At 55.0% G+C, this 14,338-nt stretch overlaps 1 protein-coding gene across 1 annotated transcript in view; it reads left to right on the forward strand.

Annotated features, from left to right (window-relative positions):
* AHRR (aryl-hydrocarbon receptor repressor) overlaps window positions 1-11,347 on the forward strand; it is a 103,937-nt gene extending 92,590 nt beyond the window's left edge. Inside the window, exons 8-11 of the mRNA XM_033178658.1 lie at window positions 1,344-1,543; window positions 5,808-5,869; window positions 6,132-6,273; window positions 7,161-11,347. Coding sequence (XP_033034549.1) covers window positions 1,344-1,543; window positions 5,808-5,869; window positions 6,132-6,273; window positions 7,161-8,142 — 1,386 coding nt within the window. The 3' untranslated portion in view covers window positions 8,143-11,347. The remainder of the gene's footprint in view (window positions 1-1,343; window positions 1,544-5,807; window positions 5,870-6,131; window positions 6,274-7,160) is intronic.
* Window positions 11,348-14,338: the final 2,991 nt, after the last annotated feature.

Raw genomic sequence — 14,338 nt, forward strand, 5'->3', positions numbered from 1 at the left:
GGATGGATGAATGGATGGGAAGATGATGGATGGATAGATGGACGGATGGATGGATGAATGGGAAGATGGATGGGTGGGTGGATAGATGGACAAATGGAAAGGTGAATGGATGGACAGATGGATGGGTGGGTGGGTGGATGGATGGATAGATGGACAGATTGATAAGTGCATGGATGGATGGGAAGGTGATGGATGGATGGATGGATGGATGGTGAGATGGGAATATGATGGATGGGTGGAAACATGGATAGATGAATAGATGGGTGGATGGATGAATGGATGGGAAGATGAACAGATGGATGGGAAGATGGATGGATGGAAACATGGATGGATGGATGGAAAGATAGATGGATGAAATAAGGATAGAGAGAGGGTGGAGTCACATTGTGAGGTCATTCTTCCATAGAAGGCAGTACCCCTGAAGGCCTTTGGTAAACAGGTAAATAATACATCAGCCTTCTGTTTGTAGAGAGATATTTTCTTTTCTTTTTTTTGAGACGGAGTTTTTCTCTGTCGCCCGGGCTGGAGTGCAGTGGCCGGATCTCAGCTCACTGCAAGCTCCGCCTCCCGGGTTTACGCCATTCTCCTGCCTCAGCCTCCCGAGTAGCTGGGACTACAGGCGCCCGCCACCTCACCTGGCTAGTTTTTTTGTATTTTTTTAGTAGAGACGGGGTTTCACCGTGTTCGCCAGGATGGTCTCGATCTCCTGACCTCGTGATCCGTCCGTCTCGGCCTCCCAAAGTGGTGGGATGACAGGCTTGAGCCACCGCGCCCGGCCTATTTTCTTTTATAACAAACTCCTAGGTTACTTGCTGGCTTTTAAAATCACACTGTACACCCTAGATAAATAAAACCAAGTTGTGCCTAAGTTTTATCATTACAAATGAAGAATTCATAATTTGTAAAATGGCGTGTTAAAGCTGAAACGATCTTTGGAGATAATCCACTCCTGCAAATTCCTGCCAGAGGGTTGGCCGCTGGCCCGGCTGCGGGTGGGTGGCAGGTCCCGCAGGCGCAATTCATGCCCACCTGTGCATGGCGTGGCGCACATGAACGTGCACAAGCACACACACAGGAATGAACCGGTCACTCAAAGGCAGTCGCCACGACTCCAGAGAAACTGGGAGTGGGGGATGGTTTCAGGATGACTCAAGCACATCGAATCACTGCGCAGGCCCCGGGGTCGCCGGCTTGGCAGCTGCTGCTCTGCTGTCCCTAGCCGCTCATGGTGAGCTGCCTCCCTGCGAATTCCAGCCACTGTCACGTCCTGAGTTCTGTGTCCTGTGACCACCTTGCCAGGGCAGTTTGTGAACACGCCTTCCTCTCTATCTTTAAAACACTAGACGATGCAGTTTCAAGGAAAACTGAAATTCCTGTTTGGACAGAAGAAGAAGGCGCCGTCGGGAGCCGCGCTTCCCCCGCGACTGTCGCTGTTCTGCATCGTGGCGCCCGCTCTCCTCCCCTCCACAGCGGAGATGAAAATGAGGAGTGCGCTTCTGAGGGCAAAGCCCAGGGCAGACACCGCGGCCACCACGGATGCAAAGTGAGTAAGACTCGCCCTTCACAGCCGCATGGTGCCTGCTGGCAGCCACCACAAAATGCCTCCATGCTCAGTACTTTCTGTATCTTCTTTCTTCATTTCCAACCAGTAATAAAGTAAGTTTCATGTTGTAAAAGTCATCACACAACATAGGTAGCAACTATTAGGTGAAACAATGTTTTTCAAACTCATTTGCAAACTGGCACCAAACGTTCCCTGTATGGATTCATTCCTAAATCGTCCTGTTACAGAACCAGTTTCAGAATAAGTGGCCTGACCCTGTGTCCTCAAGGGAATGGGGGGTTTGCTGTGGCCCCTGCCTTTCTCCACCTCTCGGCTGCCCGCTCTTCGCACTGTCTGTCCGTGGACAAGCGGAGGTGGTTCCTGGCTGCAAGAGATGCGGGAGAAAGGCGTCCCTGGTGGGCAGATGGAGGGTCAACGGCACAGCTGCCCCTCCAGCTGGTCCTCGTCCCTGGCTGAGCCAGTCCTATCCCACAGCGTTCTCAGCCTTTCAGAAGTAGAAAACAGCCTGTGGGTTCCCGAGCTTGTTGGTACTAGGACTAGGGACCAGTTTGGCGGAAGACAATTTTCCCACGGACTGGGAATGGGGATGGTTTCAGGATGATTCAAGCACATTGCCCTTAACTGTGCATTTCATTGCTGTTTTATTATGTTGTAATATATAATGAAATAATTATACAACTTGGCATAATGTAGAATCAGTGCTAGCTCTGAGCTTGTTTTCCTGTAACTAGGCAGCCCCATGGCAGGGGGTGATGGGAGACAGTGACAGATCATCAGGCATTAGATTCTCCTAAGGAGCTCGGACCTAGGGCCTCCCTCACATGCACAGTTCACAACAGGGTTCACGCTCCTGTGAGAATCATGGCCCAGCTGAGCTGAGAGGCGGCGGAGCGCCAGCGGTCATGCGAGTGATGGGTAGTGGCTGGAAATACAGAGGAAGCTTCGCTCGCTTGCCCATGGCTCACCTCCTGCTGTGCAGCTTGGCTTCTAGAGGCCATGGACGGGTACCCATCTGTGGCTGGGGGATGGGGACCCCTGCCCTCGGGGATTCGTGTCTGCAGTTTCCTAGAATGCGTTAAGTCTGTCTCGCGTGCTGGGAGAGATGTAAATGCTGTGTGTATAGAAACTGTGTGTTCCGCCTGCTGGGAAGACACCAGTGAGGTAGGGCTGGGGCTGCTGGGATGCCAGAGATCCAACTTCCTCTCAGGGAATTGTGCAGGACACCTTCCCCGGCCACCTGGGCGAGTCGCTGCTCTTGCGACTTCCTCCTGGGACAGCCTGGTGGGGCGGAGGCTGAATGCAGGGCGGAGGGGTGGTCTGGGCTGGCCCTGCCCCCTGGCCCCTGGCCCTCAGCCCCCGGGTCCTTGGCTGTTGGTGAGGTGCTCCTGCTCTGTGACTCCGAGACCCCCCGACTTGTCCTGCTTGGCGCTGCAGGCCCAGGCCCTGGTAACCAAGCGCAGCTCAGCCCTGCCCTGTGATCCTGCAGCCACTATTGTGCAGCCGCTTTGTTCATGGCCTCCCCACTCTGTGGGTAGCAAATACTGAGTGGGAAAGAAATCTTAGCAGGCATCGAATTCAGCTCCCCAGCACAGTGGGAGTCTCTGCCATAGCCCCCAGAGATGGCTGAGGCTGCACAAACCCCACACAGAAAACACTGCTGGGTCCAAACAGAACCTTGAGAGCAGATTCTTCCTGGTGTGACTCGAATCCCACTGCCTGGGGTTCCACGGCCCTGTCTTGGCTGAGCGCTCTCTGCTCTATTTGCCTTTCCCCTGGGTTATGGTTTCCAGATATGTCCTGATTCCGATGCTTCTCCTCTCCGCGTGGACAGCACCCGGGACGTTCACAGTAGGTGGAGCCGTGCGGACTGGAGACGTCCCCGCCCTGTTCTGGGCGCTGGCTTCACTGATGTACCTGCTGTGGCAGGCGCGTTAGGGCGATCCTAAGTTGCAGTCACGTGCGTGGCCTTGTAGTCTGACTTTGGATTCTACCTGCATTCCTTAACTTCTGTTAGTATTAAATTTCATTCTTTCAGATGCAGTCTTGATTGACCTTGTCAGAGTCCAGGCTCCCGAACTAGTTTGAGATCTGGGACTCAGCAGCACCCAGCACGCTGCCGTCCCTCCCATTCTTTGGCACCTTTGATGGGCCAGCGCGTCCTCTGTATTCACACCCGTGCCCTCCGTGGGAGCCCCAGGACCCACCAGTGAGACCCCTCTGGGAGGACCCCGTCACACACCTGCTGGCTTCCTGATGCAGAGGATACGACCGAGGGCCCTTTCTCCCCTGGGTGCCTGCAAAGGAGGACCTTGGAGGCTCTGGGACCCCCGGCTCAGTGTCCAGGGTTGACCGTGAAGGGCTTCCATCTGCAGGCCCCGAGGCTGCCTTCCCGGCACTCACAGTGCTCTCTGCTGTGGGCGTGAGTTCCATCCTCACCTCTGACCTCTCTAACATAACCATTTAGACAGCTCTGCAGTCTGACAGCAGCAGCCGTTATTTGAAGGCTTTCACGCTGCATTGGTTTCCACGTTCGTTGTTCATTTCTGCTCATGAGCGGCTTCTGCCTGGGCCCTGCCAGCCCCAGCTCACTGCTGCTGTCTGAGGGCGGACAGAGGGCAGCTCCAGGGACGGCCAGGACGTGGGCCAGCCTGCTGAGGCCCACACAACTCTGCAAGGTTTTAAATTAAATGCGTGTACCTTATTTTAAAGGATGGAAATGTAAAGTGCGAGCGATAAAGGGAGAAGAAATAAATGCTACACACCACACAGAAAGCCCTGAGGTCCCTGCGGGGCTCGGGCCCAGGCCCTCCTGCACCTACAGGGGCCACGCAAACCCTGGAACACTGTCCTCCGCTTAGTCACCTTGGAGTTTCCGCTGCACACGGCCAGCCTGGTCTTCCCTGGGAGTTCCCAGCCATAGAAGCAGAGGGGACGCAGCCCCGCGGTGTCAGAGCCAGGCAGGGCAGGCCTGACCCCACCGCACGGTGTGTGCACAGCCCTGTCGTCCTGGCCCTGGGGTGCAGCGTAGGTGTGGGATTACAGGCACAGGTACTGGGCCGAAGGTCACAGCACTCCTCCAGCGGCCTGGACGACGAGACCCCGGTGGGGTTGTGAGGTGGGGTGGAGCCCAAGGCACATAGAGCTGGCACACAACTTCAGCTCAACAAACATGTTATTCCAACTCAGAAGGGGGAAGAAAACCAAGAATACTGACTCCCACGTGCTGAAGGCTTTTGGAATTCTCCCCACCCTGCTCTGAGCTGGATTCAGAAGCCAGCTTTCGGGATACACCTTGTGGTCCACCAGTCCTGAGCGCCACAGTGGTGCCAGATGCAAGGTGCATTCTGCAGAATCAGGGCCCTGAGGCAGCGGCAGCAGCCTCCGGCGCCCTCCAGCAGCGGCCCCCAGCAGCGGCCCCCAGCAGCCACCCAGTCTTCCACAGCTTTTCCCACAGGGGTTTTGTGACATGATCTTGATCTCCCTGTTCCTGAAGCCCATTCTGTGAAGTCCTCTGCTCACCGTAATTCACTGGGAACCCCCACGCCAGCACACCCTCTGCTTTGCAGCCATTCATGGCCATACGTGGGGCATTGTGAGTCTCATGTTAGACATGGGCCCCCACTCAGCCTCTGGTCCTGGCCCTCCTGGAGGTGCCCAGAGGACAGAGAGGAGAGCAGCGCAGGGGCTGTGGCTGTGGGGCCAGTCAGATGGGTTTGAACTCAACTCTGGGACCTGCTGGTGGGGCAGTGCCACTTACTGTTTCTCTTTTGAAAAGCAAAAGCAAATAGAATCTACCAGAGTGAGTCGTTGGGACTTAAGATCCCGATCAGTGTGATGCGTATGTGGGTACACACACGTCCCGTGTGAGTTGGTCTCCAACGCACCTCAGTGTTCACTTTCTGGAACGTTACTACCTGGAGTCATGAGAATGGACTGTATTTTCTTTCTGGCTGTCCAGGAAAAAAAATATAACCTCTAAAAATCATCCTATGATTTTATCCTTCCACTTTCTGAAGCAAATTCATTGGCCCTTCATTGGCCTGAAAAGTGACATGACTTAGCATTTTCAGTAACTCTATAGCTGAGAAAATAACTTTCCGTGCTGTAAAGAATTAAACAAGAGCCAATTATTGTGTCTGTCTTCACTGCTCAGGGGCGACAGCAATACCTGTCCTTATTAATTTCTACCATCATCGCGTGTTTAATCCATACGTCATCTCGCTGTTATCTGTGTTCTTCACAGAGTAAAAGCCACCACCAGCCTGTGCGAATTGGAACTGCGTGGAAAACCCAGTTACTCAGCAGGTACTTAGAACATTTCTTATCTGATCTTTTCCGCATGAGTAAAATGTGTTTCTGCTCCTTGGAGATGTCGGCGTATTCCGTGGAGAAGCCATTTTGCAGAGACTTAGTGTCTGTCCCACTGTGGACAAGTGCTGTTCCTGGGCTCTGGTCTGTGCGTTTCTGAGGAGCCGATGGGTCCTGCCTTGCTGAGAACAAGCAGCCGTCTTCCAGGAGCTCCTCAGCTCACGCTGTGACGGCTTCCTCCCCCTCTAAACCCCAACAGGAAGGAGCAGCAGAGAAAGCGGCATTTTGGTGCTCAGGGAACAGACTGACGCTGGCCGATGGGCACAGGTTCCCACCAGGGCCCCGTGCCTGTGCCTCCGGGGCGGCCCCGACCTTGTCCTCGACCCCAAGGGGTACTCAGGGTAAGTGGTGCCAGGCAGCCTCCCCCAGCCCTGGCAGCTCCCTAAGTCACCGTGGAGGCCAAAGAGCAGGTGGGGGAGTGATTAAGAAGGAAAAAAAAAGACGGCGGCAGCCTTGACCACCACGCGAGCCACAACTAACATTGCTCTCTGTGGAGCTGCCCAGGAAGCTTCCTGGGCTGGAAGTCACATGTATCGCTGGGGACTGACCCCGGGGAGCAGTGGCCCAGGGATGATGGGACTGAGGATGCCCCGTGGGCTCTGGGACCCGCCCTCACCTGTCGCCTGGACCTCGGGCACCTGACTCCTGAGCTTGCCTTTGCTCAGAGCCCTCTCTCCTCCCTCTCCCTCCCCAGGGCCTGCCTACTGCCCAGGTGGGCCTCCTCCCCTTTCCTGACCAGCCCAGCTGTGCACCACGGGTCTCTCCCCACCCTCCAGGTCACCATCTCACAGTCACGCAGTGCCAGTCCCAAGTCCCGTTGGTCAGCAACAGAGCCTGGCCACAGAAACTGCTGGACACAGTGTTTTCTGCTTTGCAGTTCCATGGGACCATTTGCACTGCCCCTCCCCACCCCTAGTGCTAGTGACTGGTGTGGCTGACACTGGACAGCTGGCATAGGCCTCACAGAGACACCTCCCTGAAGCCTGCACCCTCACCCCACCCTGGGCCTCCTCACTCACCCCAGGCACACAGTGGGGGTGGGGGTGCTGGCACGGCCTCCTGGGCTGCTGGGTGGGTTAGAAGGGACAGTGCAGTGTGGGGTCAGTGTAGCAGCCCCAGCAGATTCCACATCATCCTAATTTAGCAGCCTCCCTTAGAGACCCCCACCCAAGGCAACCAGACCTGGTGTCTTCAGCTCTGTCGAATAGGCCCCGTCTTTTCTCTGCAGGGACAGGGAGGAGGAGCAGCACAGGATGCTGAGCAGGGCCTCCGGAGTGACAGGGCACAGGGAGACTCCAGGACCCACGAAGCCCCTGCCCTGGACAGTGGGAAGGCACAGTGAGGATGGTGCCAGGCTGAGGCTGCAGCCCAGCAAGAGTGACCCACCCGACCTGTGCCCCACGCCCCGCGGCTCCTGCCTGCCCTACTCGTGTGTCCAGGGCACTTTCAGGAACTCGTCCGTCTCTCACCCGCCGAGCCCATCCCCCGGTGCCTACTCCAGCCGGACCAGCAGATCTGTGCGGGATGTCGGTGAGGACCAGGTGCACCCTCCCCTCTGCCACTTTCCCCAGGGGGGCCTGCAGCACCAGCTCCCTCAGCCTGGAGCTCAGCGTTGTGCCACGAGGGGCTATCCCATGGAGGACATGAAGCTGCAGGGTGTGCCGATGCCTCCGGGGGACCTGTGCGGTCCGACGCTGCTGCTAGATGTGCCCATCAAGATGGAGAAGGACTCTGGGTCTGAGGATGCTGCAGACGGCTGTGTGCCCAGCCAGGTGTGGCTGGGGGCCAGTGACAGGAGCCATCCAGCCACCTTCCCTACCAGGATGCACCTGAAAACAGAGCCTGACTCTCGGCAACAGGTGTACCTCTCGCACCTGGGGCACGGCGTGCGGGGGACTCAGCCTCATGGCAGGGCCACTGTTGGGCGCAGCAGGGAGCTGACCCCTTTCCACCCCGCACACTGTGCCTGCCTGGAGCCCGTGCAGGGCCTTCCCCAGCCAGAGCCTCCCCACCAGCTCTGTGCACGGGGCCGAAGCGAACAGTCCTGCGCCTGCAGAGCTGCTGAGGCTGCCCCTGTGGTCAAGCGGGAGCCCCTGGACTCACCCCAGTGGGCGACTCACAACCAGGGAGCGGTGCCTGGGATGTTTCCCAAAAGTGCCTTGGCGACGCTGGTCCCGCCCCAAGCTTCCGAGTGCACATTCCTGCCGTAGCACAGTGACCACTGTCCAGGCTCAGATCCGTCCGTCTAGGCTCAGATGCGTCAGCGGCTGGGCTGCCCTGCGCCTGGTCAGGCCGGAGCCCGTCCTAAGACACGCGCTCTGCAGAGCTGTGCATGCACACTCTGCTAGTCTGTGTGTGCAGCATATGCAGTAGCGTATCCTGAATTTTGTAAAATGTCCCAATAGTTCTTAAATGCAAACTGGCTGTAAATCTATTCAAGCATGACAGTATTTCTCTTTGAGGAATTAAAATCTTTAGGAAAGTGATCACGGCTGGACAACATCATCCCATCCCACGGCCGCCAAGTCCACAGTCGGGATGAAGCGGTTGGGTGACCTACCTAGCTCAGCCCTCCCAGGCCACTTGCAGCTCCCGGCCTGTGCTGTGCAGGCAGAGTCAGCCCATCGCCTTAGTGCGCTGCAGAGGCCAGCACACCGCAAATTAGAAATACAACTCGTGGAGAAAAGATCTGTGAGCCCACTCATGGAGGAATCTAGAAAGTTCCAGGCAGCAGAGGCTGGCAGCGTGAGTCCCACACTGCCCCACACTGTGTGGCACCATGACAGAGTGTGAGGCCAACCTGGACTGGAAATTGACAGAATAGCCCCTGTTCCTTCTGGACATCTCCTGAGTTCTCAGTGGGTCTCTGCAGACGGTTCTTACTAATCTGCCTCTTGGTGCATCACGTAATACAGAGTTCACAGACTCCGGGTTTGGAAGTACAGAGACACACACAACATAGAGAGAAGACACAGGAAACTGCTGTCTGTGGGGGTTTCTCTGTCTGGCTGTCTCTATGGTTCACTGAAATGAGGGTTCCCATTGCCATCCTAGGAGAATAATTAGGGACAAGATGGACAAGTATTAACAGCATTAAAACAGTGGTAAAGGTGATATATTCTGAGAGTAGGAAATTTGGATACAAAAGCATAAGTCAGAAAGTGAAGGTCACCAATCCACCAACCCGAGATAACTTACAGCTGCTGGTGCAGTTCAGGCTTCTTCCATGGTGTGGCCTGGAACCCCACCCGGCTGGTGCAGGCATCAGATCAGGGTGTAGAAGTCACCGCCGGGCGGTGAGGCCCACCTGTGTGGGGGCGGGAAGGCCCCCTCTCCTCAGGGACAGGGCACCAGCGCCCTGACGGCAGCTCCACTGGGAGTGGCAGGAGCCACAGGAGCCGGCAGACGAGGGACCCACTACCCCGTCGCACTGTGCATTCTGCCTCCCGTGTGGACTCCTGCTATGTTGGTGGTGGCTTTGGGGGATCAGTGCTTACTTAGCCCCTGGTTTAATGCTGAAGCCATTTGATAAATGCACCTTCAGTTTGTCAAAACCCAGGTTTGGTTGGCAGCACTGGGTCTTCTGCCCAACGCCAGGTGCCTGCAGCTCTCAGTGGCCTGGTTCTTGGACAGTTTGCCCCCATGTGGCAGGGACAGGGATAAGGATCTCCTCTCAGAACTGAAAGAGAACAGCCAACCACCAGAGCCTAGAGTCCCGGAGCCGTGGTGGCCGCCTATGACCCCCAAGCCCTGCCGAGGGGGCACTCACTGACTGCGTAGCCAGGGGCGCCTTTCAAAGCTGCCCTCCGTGCTGTGCTGTCATGGGTGTGAGACATGCTCGTGGCTTTCCACCACCGTCTCTCCCTTATCTGATGCCTAACTCATGACGGGACAGAGCTGCCCAGGGGCCAGCCATGGGTGACCAGCTGCTTAAGGGTCAGTCACCTGTGGAGAGCAGGCACCTGTGAGGACCAGGCACCTGAGGACTGGCTCCTACTTCCCACTTGGGCCCTACGCTACCACAGAGCCCTTCTTTATTCATTTCTCATGCTGAGCATGGCACACCGCTGGCCTCGGGCCATCTATGGATTTAAGACCAGGATGGTATTTCAGAAGTTTCCCACGTCCTTCCTATTCTAACCAAGTGCTCAGCTCCTTTGCTGATCATGGAAACACCCTTAATAATGAGACCTGCAGGCCAGACGCAGTGCCTCATGCCTGTAATCCCAGCGCTTTGGGAGGTCAAGGTGGGAGGATTGCTTAAGCCCAGGAGTTCAAGACCAGCCCGGGCAACATAGCAAGAACATGTCTCTACAAAAAAGAATTAAAAATCAGATCTGCTGTATCCCTGAAAAAGTCTCCATCAACATGCATGTTCCACTCTTGGAGTTCCCTGTCCTGAGGGCCAGCCACGTCCTGTGTCCTGGGGCTCAGCCCTCAGCAGCTCCCTTCAGCCTGGGCGCTGCCTGGGTCCCAAATGTGGCAGCTGCTCTTCCAGTCTCAGGGCCGAGGAGGGCAGGGAGCTCAGTGACTGAGAGTCTTGTGTATCACAGGTCTTGAGTGTCCTGGAGCCAACGGCTGTCACTGGGAAGAACACCAGGCCCCAAAGATCGAATCAGAGACATGGCTGTGTGTTTGCCGATGATAGCCAGGCCCTTCAGTGCCATCAAAGGAGCACCGGGGCCTCCTTAAGCACAGACGGCAGCCCCTGCCCAGGAGGCTCCTTCACCACGTCCTACCCTGCAGCCTCCCAGACCTTTAGATGCGTCCCCCCACCCAAGGCCCTCCTGGTGACAGGTGCCAGATTGAATGGTGGGTTGCTGCCAGGCAGGCCATGCTGTGCTGATGCTGCACTCAGCACATGGGTGTCGGCTCTGCCGGTTTTGTGGTGTGGGGACCCCACATGAGGCTGTGGCCCTGAGAGCCTGGGGTCAGCAAGGTGTCCGACGTCCCTTCCCTGGTGGCAAGAAAAACTCCCCACGTCAGCACTTTCGTTATTTTATAGCCACGACCCTCTTGGAAAACAGTGGGGAAGACGGTGGAACATAGAAGGGGTGGACATGTCACTTCTCTAAAATGTCATTGTTAGCACTAATTACAGGTTCATGTTTTTCTGTTTATGTAGCTTTTCCCTATATAGCTGAAAAAGTATTAAAGTCAAATATGAGGTGGGAATGGGATGGAAGGAAGATCAATACGACTTATATTTTTGCAGTTTCTACTGGAAGAAAAAAGTTTTCAATACCTAGACCAACTTGTTGAATTTTTAAAACCTATGCACTATAAATGCAACTCCCTACTGCTTTCTCAGTGCCTTTAGGAAGCTTTCAAATATTTTTTTGTACTGTGGTTTGTATTAAATTTGCAATATTGATCTAAAGTACATGACATGCTAGTACATGTTTAGCAAAAATTGAATGTCTGCGAATGTCCGTGTGATTTTCCAAATGAAGTCACTTTATTTCCTTTAAAGAGTGTGCTGGTTAATCTGCATTCTAAGACAGCCTTTCATCCCTAAATATAAGGCAGCAATAAAAATAAAACTCTAGAGCTGCAAGCCTCATGAAGGAGGAGAAAATACCTGCCATTTCCCTGCTCCTGCCCAGCGGCACTGCATCTAGAGAGGGTCTAGGCCCCCCTCCCATGTCACTGAGGGTCAGGGCCCCTCCTGGGTGCCCTCAGGATGCCCCAGACCTGACCCATCCTGTAAGAAGCGAGGAGGGTAGAGCTGAGAGCACTGTGGGTCCGGGGTCATGCAGGGTTCGCCCTGCCTCGCACAGGGCCTGCATGACAAGCCCATGGGAAGGGGGAAAGGGGTCACCGGCCCAGGCAGATTGTGGCCAGATCCCTCAATGCCATAAAAAAAAAAATGCTGGGGTCTAATTAAGCACAAATGGCCGTCCAAGGCCCTGGGAGCTTGCTTGTGTTTCCTTTCACGCAACTTTAGAGTCTGCACAGCCCCTGCCAGACCCCCTTCATACCCTGCAGCCCGTCAGCAAACCCGTCCTGGTCACTGGTGTAAGACTCCCATGTCCTCCCCAGGGACCAGGCCAGCCCTCCCATCTGTGGCCCCACACCTTGCCCACCCCCCGCCCCCCCATGCCCTCTCCTCTGTGGCCTCAGGCAGACGGAGTTCCTGCATTTTCACTCCTCACCCCCAGTCTGGCTTCTGCTGAGTGCACCTGTGTGGAGTTAGGACGCATACAATTCCTTTTTTTTTTTTGAGATGGAGTCTCACTCTGTTGCCCGGGCTGGAGTGTGGTGCAATCTTGGCTCACTGCAGCCTCCACTTCTCAGGTTTAAGTGATTCTCCCACCTCAGCCTCCAGAGTACCTGGGACTACAGGCATCCCCCACCACGCCCAGCTAATTTTTGTGTTTTTAGTAGAGACTGGGTCTCACCATGTTGGCCAGGCTGGTCTAAAACTCCTGGTCTCACGTGATCAGCCTACCTCGGCCTCGCAAAGTGCTGGAATTACAGATATGAGCTGCCACGCCTGGCTGGACGCACACAATTTCATCTCACTAGGCGCTGCCCAGCGTCCTCCAGAGGACTGCACCCACTTGGCCTCCCTTCTACCAGCCACACCTCCTGGGCTCCTATCCTCCCCCCACACTGGCACCTGTATGGAAAGACTTTTTCAGTCTTGGGCTTCTGAAGGGATGAAACCGCAGCTGTTTTATGTACATTTTGTTGATTCATTCATTCAGCATTATTTTTTTAGTCCCTGTAGAATATCAGGCCCTGGGCCAGTGCTGGGGACACATTCAGGAGAAAACAATGCAGACATCAGCGCTGTCCCAGAGCTGGCGTCTGCACTTGTGTGGTGTGCGGTGTGTACCCATGTGAAGGGGGAAGGGGTGCAGGCAGCTGAATGTGACCATGAGAACTCTGCGAGGCATGGAGAGGACCAGTGCTTTGCAGGTGCACAGAGCTGGGGTTAGGGGTGGCCCAGGTCTTTCGGGCAGTTTTATGTGGGACGTATGGACAGCTGGAGCTGAACGGCGAGTGGGGGAGGCCGCAAGGCCGCGCAGTGAGGTCCAAGTGACAACAGAGCAGGGCCTGGGGGGAGACGCCCTGGTCATGGCTCAGAGGCTTGCGCAGGGCCCCATGAGGAGGGTGTGGGGACAAAGTCTCCCTGATGAAGGCCGAGGGAGGCAGCTTATTCCCTGGAGCCAATGGCTCTTGTCCTTTACCTGTTTCTTGTTGCACTCGTTTGCCCTTTTAGATTAATTTGCAGGAGTTCTGTTTTTATTCTAGATAGCAATCTTTTTGTCAGTTACAGATGTTGACCATGTTTTCCCTCATTCTGTGGCTTGGCTTTTCACTTAAGGATTTAAAAAATATATCCCACAAGTTTAAAACTTTAGTATAGCAACTTTTCTATTTTGTTCTTTATGGCGTATGCATTTTGCATCTTAGGAAAATAACTATCTTTGACAGTGGCTTTTGACCAAAAACCCAGGTTGTTTGATATTCATATCACCATACCAGCTTCTCAGGCCTCGCTGACCCACGTGTGAAAAGCCTCCAGTTCTAATCGTTGTTTCTTGATGCTTTAGATGTTCTCCTATGAATGTTTCAGTTTTTAATCCACTTACTTGTGTTCTCATTACTGATACATTTGAACACAGGGTCCTCCTCATCTTCTTCCTACAGTCTCTGTGGTGTTGCCTGCATTTTCTCTTCCTGTTTCTACTCCTGTAGTGGCTAACCTTAATGTGGGCCTTTAACAAGGTCTAAGCAGGGGTTAAGCACGGTCTCTCCTCTCCCACAGCAGGGCCAGGACTATGGATGCTTCGGTGCCCACCCCCCGGCCCCTCGAGCTTGCTCCTGTCAAGATGGAGGATCCCTCTAGCAATGACCCTGGGTTGGCTTCCGCTGAGGGCTGAGGGCTGAGTTTAGGAACAGTCTCCAGGCTGTTGTTGTTTTCCTAGTCCACCCTTTCACTGAGGACGCACCTCCTTGCATATCTGTGCTTCACACAGGAGTCTCCGTCCACCTCCCGCCTGCTGGGAGCCTTAGCTTCATCAACTGTCCTGCTTCAGTGTAAAACCCAACCCCTGGGCCGCAGGACTCGCACCCTACCCACCCACCGGCCTGCTCTAGGATGGCAAGCATCTCTGCTTCTGACGTCCTCTCCCCTTTCCACGTTTGTCCCTGGTCACGTCCTTGCCTGTTCGTGAATCCACTTGTGCAATCAACATGATGCTTGTACTCAGCAGTGATCCTGGGTGTTTGCACAATGTGGTCTGCCAAAAACAGAAGTCAAGAAACATCTTTTTTTTTTGAGACCGAATCTCCCTCTGTCGCCTAGGCTGGAGTACAGTGGTGCCATCTCAGCTTACTGCAACCTCTGCCTCCCAGGTTCAAGCCATTCTCCTGCCTCGGCCTCCCAGGAAGCTG

This window comes from Trachypithecus francoisi, unplaced genomic scaffold (genome assembly GCF_009764315.1).
Source record: "Trachypithecus francoisi isolate TF-2019V2 unplaced genomic scaffold, Tfra_2.0 Lachesis_group2, whole genome shotgun sequence".
Taxonomy (NCBI): Eukaryota; Metazoa; Chordata; class Mammalia; order Primates; family Cercopithecidae; genus Trachypithecus; species Trachypithecus francoisi.